At 53.1% G+C, this 10,309-nt stretch overlaps 1 protein-coding gene across 1 annotated transcript in view; it reads left to right on the plus strand.

Moving 5' to 3' along the window:
* LOC107307277 (transcription activator BRG1) overlaps positions 1 to 10,309 on the plus strand; it is a 48,715-nt gene that overhangs the window by 26,304 nt on the left and 12,102 nt on the right. The window contains exons 11-13 of the mRNA XM_032441746.1: positions 38 to 181; positions 1,558 to 1,800; positions 3,756 to 3,932. Coding sequence (XP_032297637.1) covers positions 38 to 181; positions 1,558 to 1,800; positions 3,756 to 3,932 — 564 coding nt within the window. The remainder of the gene's footprint in view (positions 1 to 37; positions 182 to 1,557; positions 1,801 to 3,755; positions 3,933 to 10,309) is intronic.

A 10,309-nucleotide genomic window follows, 5' to 3' on the forward strand; every position in this document is an offset into this window, starting at 1 on the left:
CCCCCCATAATGTGCCATATCCCCCCCCATAATGTGCCATATCCCCCCCATATCCCCCCTGTGTCCTCAGGGCTCCCCTGCAGCTCGACGCGCCTTCGTGCCTCAGCTGCGCAGCGGGAAGTTCAACGTGCTGCTCACCACCTACGAGTACATCATCAAGGACAAGCACATCCTCGCCAAGGTCTGTAATTAACTGCCGATAATTAGTTAATTAGTCCCGATGTATAATTAAGTGTGGACGTCATGACCCCCCCGGGGGGTCTCCTGGCCCCACGTGCAATGCTGGGTGGCTGGGGGGGCTTTTGGGGTCCTTCCAACCCAACCGTGCTGTGATCCTGTGATCTTCAAGGACCTTCCCAACCCAACCCAACTGTTCTGTGGTCCCAAAGGGCCCTCCCAGTCCATACCAGGGTTCTATAACCTGCCAGGACCTTCCCAGCTCAACCATCCCGTGGTTTTGTGGTCCTAAAGGGCCCTTCCAACTCATTGCGTGGCCCTGTAACCTGCCAGGACCTTCCCAACCCAACCATCTCGTGGTTCTGTGGTCCTAAAGGGCCCTCCCAATCAATTCCAGGGTTCTATAACCTGCCAGGACCTTCCCAACTCAACCATCCCATGGTTCTGTGGTGTTAAAGGGCCCTTCCAACCCATTGCGTGGTTCTGTAACCTGCCAGGACCTTCTCAAATCAACTGTCCCATGGTTCTGTGGTCCTAAAGGGCCTTTCCAACCCATTGTGTGGTTCTGTGACCTGCCAGGACCTTCCCAACCCAACCATCTCGTGGTTCTGTGGTCCTAAAGGGCCCTCCCAGTCCATCCCAGGGTTCTGTAACCTGCCAGGACCTTCCCAGCTCAACCGTCCCATGGTTCTGTAGTGTTAAAGGGCCCTTCCAACCCATTGTGTGGTTCTGTGACCTGCCAGGACCTTCCCAACCCAACCATCCCATGGTTCTGTGATCTGCAAGGACCCTTCCACCCCAAACCCAGCCCACTGACTCCCCCCATTGGCTGTAGGTTGCACATGAAGCCCCCTCATTGGCTGTAGGTCGCACATGAAGCCCCCCCATTGGCTGTAGGTTCCACATGAAGTCCCCCCATTGGCTGTAGGTCGCACATGAAGTCCCCCCATTGGCTGTAACATCCACATGGAGTCCTCCATTGGGTGTAGATTTCACCTGAAGTCATCCCATTGGCTGTAGCTTCTTCATGAAGTCTCCCCATTGGCTGTAGGTCGCACATGAAGTCCCCCCATTGGTTGTAGATTGTAGATGAAGTCCTCCCATTGGCTGTAGGTCACATATGAAACCCTCCCATTGGCTGTAGGTTGCACATGAAGCCCCCCCATTGGCTGTAGGTTCCACATAGAGTCCCCCCATTGGCTGTAGGTCGCACATGAAGTCCCCCCATTGGCTGTAGCTTCCACATAGAGTCCCCCCATTGGCTGTAGGTCACACATGAAGCCCCCCCATTGGCTGTAGGTCGCACATGAAGCCCCCCCATTGTCTATAGTCTCCCCACATTCCCATAGAACCCCCCTGAGCCCCACATTCCCCCCATAGATCCGCTGGAAGTACATGATCGTGGACGAGGGTCACCGCATGAAGAACCACCACTGCAAGCTGACGCAGGTGCTGAACACGCACTACGTGGCGCCGCGCCGCCTGCTGCTCACGGGCACCCCGCTGCAGAACAAGCTGCCCGAGCTCTGGGCCCTGCTCAACTTCCTGCTGCCCACCATCTTCAAGAGCTGCAGCACCTTCGAACAGTGGTTCAACGCCCCCTTCGCCATGACGGGAGAGAAGGTGACGGCAGGGGGGCAGCGAGATGGGATGGGGGGCAGGGAGATGGGATGGGGGGCAGAGAGATGGGATGGGGGCAGAGAGATGGGATGGGGGCAGAGAGATGGGATGGGGGCACGAGAGGGTGGGATGGGGGCATCAGGAGAGTATTGGGATCGGGGGACAGCGAGCTATGGGATGATGGGGGCAGCGAGATGGGATGGGGGGCAGAGAGCTGGATGGGCAGCGAGATGGGGATGTGGGGCGGCGAGATGGGAGGTGGTGGAGAGGAGATGGGATGGGAGGCAGCAGAAGATCGGGGATGGGGGCGAGGCGAGAGTGGGATGGGGGGGCAGGAGAGGAATGGAATGGGGGGCAGATGAGATGGGGGGGGCAGAGACGATGGAATGGGTGGCCAGAGAGATGGGAGGTGGAGCTGGCGCCGACGTAGTAGGGATACATGCGGGGATGCTAGAGAGATCTGGGAGTGGGGTGCAGGAGGATGGCGAGTGGGCAGGAGAGGACTGGGATGGGGGGCATGAGAGTGGGAAGTGGCGGGTCAGAGAGATGGGCAATGGGGGCAGAGAGAGGATGCGGGGGCAGAGAGATGGGAATGGAGGGGAGAGAGATGGGGAGTGGGGGGCAGAAGAGATGGGATGGGGGCAAAGAGACACTGGGAATGGGGGACAGAGAGATTGGAGATTGGGGGCAGAGTAGATGGGAATGGGGGGCAGCGCAGATGGGCATGGGGGGCGCGGATGAGGATGGGGGGCAGAGAGATGGGATGAGGGACAGCGAGAATGGGGATGGGGGCAGCGAGCATGAGGATGGGGGCAGCGAGATGGGATGGGGGGCAGTGAGATGGGATGGGCGGGGACACATGAGAATGGGATGGTGGGACAGAAGAGATGGGGATGGGGCGGCAAGAGAGTTATCGGGATGGGGGAGCGAAGAGATGGGATGGGCGGCAGAGTGAGATGAGGGAAGGCTCGGGGCAGAGGTTTTGCGTAAGATGGGAGTGGGGGCAGGAAACGAGAGTGGGATGGGGGGCAGCGAGATGGCGCAATGAGGGGGCAGAGAGTATGGATGGGGGGAAGCGAGATGTGGATTGGGGGGCAAGCGCGATGGCTGGGGGCGCGGCAGCGAGGATGGGATGGGGGGCTAGAGACAGATGGGATGGGGAGGCGGAGAGACGGGATGGGGGCAGAGAGAGTGGGATGGGGGGCAGCGCGAGATGGGATGGGGGGGCAAACAGGGAGATGGATGGGGGTGCAGAGAGATGGGATGGGGGCAGAGTAGATGGGAATGGGAGGCAGCGGACGATGGGATGGGGGGCAGGCGAGAATGGATGGGGGCAGGGATGGATGGGATGGGGGGCACAGCGAGATGGGATGGGGGCAGGCGAGATGGGTGGGTCGGGCAGAGAGATGGGCTATTGGGGGCAAGCGAAGATGGGATGGGGGCAGAGAGGAGATGGTGGGGGGTGTCCATTGGGTTTTGGTGGGCATCCATGTGGGTGTTGGGTGGGCGTCCTATGGGGTTTGGATGGGTGTACCATTTGGGTTTTTTTTGGCCATGCATTTGGGTGTTTGGCTGGGTGTCCATTGCGTTTGGTGGGTGTCCAGTTGCGTTTTATGTCCATGCCATTGGGTTTTTAATGTCATGCATTGGTTTTAATGTCTCCTTTTGGGTTTTTGTCCATGCCATATGGTTTAATGTCGCATGCCCTTTGGTGTTTATGCGCCATTCCCATTGGGGCTTTTGGTGATTCATCTCAGTCTGGGTTGTGGTGATGTCCATCATTGGGTTTGATGCCATCACATGTAGGGTTCTTATGTATCATCGCGCATTGGTTCTATGTGTCCATCCATTGGGTTTTATGTCCATCCATTGGGTTTTATGTCCATCCTTTGGGTTTTATGTCCATCCATTGGGTTCTGTTGTGCGCCGCCCATGCCTGAAGGGTTTTTGTCCCCCAGGTGGATCTGAACGAGGAGGAGACGATTCTGATCATCCGGAGGCTGCACAAAGTGCTGCGGCCGTTCCTGCTGCGCCGCCTCAAGAAGGAGGTGGAGGCTCAGCTGCCTGAGAAGGTAACGGCTGGGATGCAGGGGGGGGTGATGATGTGGGGCTGGGCTGTGGGGCCAGGAGCTGGGGTTGGGCTCAGCCCCACGTCCGCGTCCCCTGCTCACAGACTGTGCATGGATCTCGAGCCACCCTATGTCATCTGCACGGTTGAATCCTCATACAAGATGCGACATGTGGCAGCTGCAGCGCGATGCTGTACCCGGCAGAGACTTTCACATAGAGGCTGTGTGGCTACATATTGCAGCGGGAAGCGTGGAGGGGATGCGGCCGCAAGGGAGATTGTATTGGATACAAGAGGGACAGGTAAAGATCGCCTGAAGGAAGGAGAGGCTCGCGGAAGCCACTTGTTGGTCCGGAGCATATGATCTCGTGCCCCGTTGTTAAGCTGCATATGAAAGTAAACCGGGTTGCAATGGCAATAATTATAGTGACATGGAGAGCTGAGGGCGCGTATACTCCGTGGAGTGACGCTAGAGAGAACGTCCCGTGGTCTCCGGCCTCGGGAGGGCCGCAAGCGCCGGCACCAGACGCGGCTCCGGGCCGAGAACGTGACCCGCAGGAGCCGGGTCGTGCGGGCGGGAGCATCAGGAAGAAATGCCTGTTGCTCAGTGAGGGCAGGGCGGCCCGGCAGCAGGGTGCAAGAGATTGTGGCGATGCTTCCATTGCTGGAGGCTCAGCCACGGCCGGGCCTTGGGTGGCGCTGAGCAGCCGGTGGGAGCTGCGCGTGTCCTGTTTTTATATTCGCAGGGATGGGTCGGATCCATTTAAAGGGATGGTTGGTCGGGGGGTGCGGTTGGTGTGAGGGCCGTCGCAGTTCTTCGTGCTTTACTGAACGTGGATGGAGCAGCTCCGAAGAGCTGCGGTCCAGGAACGGAGGGTTGCTCGCGTGGCCAATGTGTGCAATGCCTCTGCCAAGGGCCGGTCACGGGAAACTGGCTCTGGCCCGCTGCTGGACCTGTTAACAGCTCCGTCTGTTTGCTGATACTGTGAAGGAAGGGAGGCTTTAACTGGGACGTGGCTGGACAGTTGCGCTTGGAAATCAAACCCACACCGGCGACCGGTGTGGGGACATGGAATACGGGTTGTCCCGTTGGCTTTGGGGTCTTGGGCGTGTTTGGTTTTGAATGATAAAGACTTCATGCGTTTTTCATACAAGGTGCTGGAGTCTCTGGGATGTTGTCTGGGGTTCTGGAAGCTTTTGAGGATGGGGCCAGAGCTTTGTGTAGTGTTCACTGATTCCAGCAACTGAGTCTCCATATGCTACAAACACACAACACTGGTGAGCAGGGCTGGCTGTGCAGCTCTGGGCAGAGGGTGGAGGGTGGCAGGACATCCCGCATCCTGGCACCTCCGTGACGCGCTGAAGGTGGAGCACCAAAAAACCCAGTGTCTAGAAACGCCCTGTAGCTGGGACGGGTGACCCAGCAGAGGGGATCGGGATAATGGGGGCGCTGTAGGGTCCTATGGCTTCTTGCACTTCAGTGCAAGCAACGGGGCCTTGCCCCTGGACACACACCTTGTCTCTTTCCCCTTCTTGTTTTGAACTCATGTCTGCTTCTCCCCTGGTGATTTTAAGGTGTGCAGGAATCCTTCTCGCTGAAACCACCTTTGTGGGGCCTGAGTCACTGTGCCATAGAAAGGTTGGAGCAGTGGGGGGAGCAGCCTGTGGTCTGGGGGAGGGTGGACGGGGGGGCAGGTGTGAAAAGTCTGAACCTGAAGGTGTCTGGCGTTAGACCAAGATGTAAGGTGGAAACTGAGTCTTCGAGGAGCGACAGGGGGGGAAGGACAGGAATGGGTGGTTGGGGGGGTGGTGGTAGGGAGGGACAGTGCTTGTGTGGAGGAGGCTGAATTGCTTTGATATCTTTGTTCCCTCTGGTTTGTGTTTTTTTTTTGGTTGTTCCTGAGTTTTGGTCTTGTTTCTTTTAGTGTACTTTCGATTGGTTTTATATTAGGTTTTTCAGTGTATTCAACTGGCTTTCCTGAGGAGCCCAAGCTTCCCGGAACCAAAAAGCACTTGGTGATGAAAGACCGCAGCAAATGTAGATTGCGCTGAATTGGAGTTCGGTGAGTTTTCTTCCCTTGCAGGGAATGGGTGGACGTTCGTGTCCTGCAGGGTCTTCTTATGGAGCGACTCACGTGATTTTCAGATGGTTCTTTTACTCTGTGTGCTGGATGGTTGTTGAGGACATTCTGTAAGATGTCTGTGTTCCATGATGTGACTGGGACATTAACACACATATAGCAACCTACTACTAGTACATCAAAGTGGACACAGGGGCTGTGTCGAGAACCGACTCTTGTTTTAGGCTCTGTGTTTACCAGGTGGCCAAGGCACATGTGTTGAGTTAAGGACGGGAATGTACATTGAAGGCTGCCGTCTTGTGAAGTGGCTGGCAGGTGGTTGGGTAATTTTATAGTGCTGCTCTTTCTTATGTTAAGGGCAGTTTGTTGTGGTTCCAACCTTCTGTTATTATTTGGTCGTTAAACCAGGTTTACATATCAGTTCAATTGAATTAAAGTATTTCGCGTTCCTGTATTATTTTGTGGTTGGAGAAGTTTTTGTGGTTCTATTAAAATTATTTTTCTTCTTTTCCAACAGGTTGTGGTTTTATTTCTCTCTTATTTGGCCGCATTAGGACACGGTTTCATAGTCGGTGTCACAAAAATGCGTGATTTTGCCACATGTAGGTCCGAGAACGCGCTGAGAGCTGTTGGCAGGGCAGCATTGCGTCTGAATGGGCTGGTGTGCATGTATTTGCTCTGTGGCAGCAATATAAACACTTGTGCCATGGCGTTGCTTGGGAGGAGGAAAGAGGGGGCGGCATGTTTCTTTTCATGCAGCATGGCCTACTGGCCTCCTCATCTGAGCAACAGCTGATAAAGCTGCATCGTGTAGGACAGGAGTGGATGGAACCAGCGTGCTTTTAAAGGGCAGCTTTCCTCTCAAGGGCACAAAATGCAGTATAAGTCTGAACTGCATGCGTTTCTAAGGGACAGTTGCATAAAAGATAACGGATATGGGAACCTCAAAGGTCGGGGGTGTCGTATCTGGCTTTGAGAAGTGCTGGCTTCTAGTTAGGAACACCTGGAACTGATTACGGTAATTTGCTGTGTTGTAAAAGAGAGCGATAAATACGGCAGTCAGCAAAGTATTGTCTGTGTCATTCCATGACTAAGGCAAAAAATGCATTGAAACGCAGCCTTGTTCAAGTATTGGAAAGCGCAGAAGCTCTGAAGAGGAAGTTTAGAAGAATGACTAGTTTATGTGAACTTCCGTGAGTGTGGTACATATGTAGGAGTTGTGCTTCTGATAAGTTATTCAGATGCTTAAAAGGTAAATGAGTCTTTTTGGAGATCAGCAGGCTTGAGTTCAATGACGTTTGTGCTAATTTGCCGCACAGTACTGCTCGATTTGTTACCCTGATTCTAGCACTGAGAAGAATTAAAATCATGGTGCTGTGGTAGAATGTGTGCTTTTCTTCCTTCTCCATTTCGCAATGTCCTTAAGACAGGAGGCTTATCCCTCGTTTGCTGCAAGAAGCATCATGGACTTGGCAAGTTTTTCCATAGCAAGAACAAGAGTTACCACCCGTAGGGAAGCCTCAGTGACTCTTCCATCCCTGTGCTTAATTCTACAGTGCGCTGACAGTGGGTCACAGGGACTTAAAGCTGTAAGAATCTTCACAGACTGTGTCTCTCACAGCTGAGAAGCGATCCATCAGGTTCAGCAGGGCTGGAAGGCAGCTGCACCGTGTGTATCTGTAATTTGAATCTGTTGTGCTTGAGGCTCCTTGTTTTTTGTGTTCTCGTGTGTCTGCTCCTGAGCTATCATCTGGCAACAGGTGACCCTTGTCTGTCTGTGCACCTCGGTAAGAATTTGGTACTTTTCCCCATTTTGGTGCATCCTATTGAACGTGCTCTGAATATGGCAGAGAAAAGGGTGACGCTGTGCAGAGGCTGCGGTCGTCACTGACACATTGCAGGGCTAGAGCCCTGGAATCTCAGCGAGGTTCCCCGCGTGCTTAGCTGCTGATTTGCATCAGGTTGTTTGCCAAATATATACGTAATGTTGTTTTCTTAACTGGTGCTTTAAAGCCCTAAAAGATTTTCGGGTAGCCCTGCCAGGAAGATGGTCTCAAAACTGCTTCCAGGGGTCCAGGTGCTGTTCCGACAGGTTAATGGTTACTAATGGTTAACAGGCACAACAGTAATCCACAGCCATTCTTGTCCACTTTGAGTTGTACTTTGGTTTTATTTTGGCTTGGAGGATGCGATGTGCTTAGAGCCGTGAGAATGTTAAGCCTGTAAAAAAGGTGTGTGGCTAGATGTTCTAGCTGTGGTTCTAAGCCAGCACCTTTCCAGTTCTTCGTGGCAGAGTGCATGTCTAAGCCATCAGTGGGCTGGCAGTGCCTCCCGCCTCTCACAGTAGACGGACTCGACTAAGCCTGTTGAGCTGTGCAGGACCAGCGGAGGCTGTTTTGGTGCACAAAGTGAGGGGGAGGTGCTGTATTTCAGCAGTGATGGCAGCATGCTGTGGCTCAGCTGCTGCTGCTGCAGATCTTGTATGAGCGTGGCATGGAGCTCTTGTTAGTATTTGCTGGTGATTGCAGAGCTAATGGTGGTGGCCGCAACTATGAATAAAAGGTGTTTGTAGGTGACAGTTTGCTCTATCAAAATGGGTGTTACTGTGGTCTCATTTGTATTATTGCTGTTCCCATGGAAACCGATCCTTACTTCTGGAATGTCGACCCACCTATATTTGCAATGAGCCAATTCTGAGCTTTGGCTGAGATTGTTAAGATTTTGGGGAAGAGAACCACCTGAGGTCCTTCATCGTGGTCCATCGTTTTGGTCTCAGGGCAGCAGGCAATCATTTGATTTGAGCATACCACTGGAAGGTTTCCTTGCTCACCAGACCTGTGCCTTTTGTTTCAGAAGTAACTGGTGGGACTGTGCAGCCTGGATCCCGTTCTCGGTGTGTAGGGCTGCTTCATGGGCCATTAGGTGCTGTGTGTCACGACCCAGCCGCTGACCTCCAGAAGAGCAGTTTGTTGTCATCCGAAAAGCTCTCAACCATGAGGCAGGAGATGGAATAAGCGAGAAAGAGTCACCTTCAGGAGACTGAATAGAGGTGATTATTCTGTTTCATGCCAAATTTCCCTTTGGAAGGCAGGAGCATGCAGCCACAATGGAAGCATTATGTCTGTTAAATCTCCGTTTGTTAAAGTGGAGCTGAGAAAAGAAACGCAGTGCCTGGGGTTTTAGGAGATTGCAAGGTAGGAATTATTTAGGCAAAACTAGCTGTTTAGGTTTTGCTTAATCGCGTTTAAACGTGAGACAGGCTGTTTGGAGAGTTGTCACGAGTTGGTATATCTGAGGATAAAGGGAAAAAGTGTTTTTTTCCCCCCCGAGTCGGTGGTGAAACGCACTGTCACGTGCAGGTTGCCCACAAGGAGGCTGTGGATGCCTCATCCCTGTCGAGGCATTCAAGGCCAGCGGGATGTGGCTCTGGGGCAGCCTGGGCTGCGTTGGTATCCTGCACACAGCAGGTGGTGTTTGAGAGACTTTTTGGACTGAGCCATCATGGTCCTTTTCAGCCAGGCCATTCCTAATGGTGAATTGCACTTGTTCTGCTGGACACTTCCTACAATCAGGCAATATACCTTATTGATACATTGGCTTTGTAGCGGTACCCTGGCACTATCGTGTCACAACGCTGGTGCGGGACGGACATCGCGCGCTGGCACTCGTTAAGGTAGCGTCAAGGAGTCATGGAAGTTGATGAGACGTAATTTTTATACCCAGCTACATTCTATCCACATCCTATTCTTTTGCTAACGTCCTGTCTGGAGAAGTTGCTTGTTCGGGTATCGATAGTAGGGAAGAGTTTAAAAAAAGGCGAAGACTAATCGGTAAAAATCAGCTCATGAAAGGCGCATTGGTAAGAGATTCATAATCTCATCATTGATTTAGTGTCATAGTGTAAAACGTGTTGCCCTTGGAAAAGAAAATCGCTGCTTTTCTGTTCTTAAGCACGGTGGAGGGTTGTGAATGGGAAACCCTGGGATCGGCAGCTGAACCTCTGATTTAACCCATCTGGGGCAAGTGATGGTCAGCTGTGGGAGCACAGGTGAAGGTCATTCTGTTGGGCTCACGAGGAGGAGGTGACCTTGGCTGCACCTCCCCCAGATTTCACTAAAGGGGCTGATGATTATTGTGCCTTGTATTTCAACTGTAAGAACTTGCAATGACCTTGCATGGCTAGTGCACAAGTTTGAAGTGGAAGAATTCCGTGTGCTATAACTATGGAAGAGACGTGTTGTTGTCATCTGAAGGGTACGACCGTGAATGCGATCTCCACTTCATAACACATCTGGTTCTTAGTTCTAGTCTGATTAATCCTGGTGATCAGCTGAGAGGGCAGCGAAGTCCTGATTGGGAAGCA

Source organism: Coturnix japonica, unplaced genomic scaffold, assembly GCF_001577835.2.
Source record: "Coturnix japonica isolate 7356 unplaced genomic scaffold, Coturnix japonica 2.1 chrUnrandom529, whole genome shotgun sequence".
Lineage (NCBI taxonomy): Eukaryota > Metazoa > Chordata > Aves > Galliformes > Phasianidae > Coturnix > Coturnix japonica.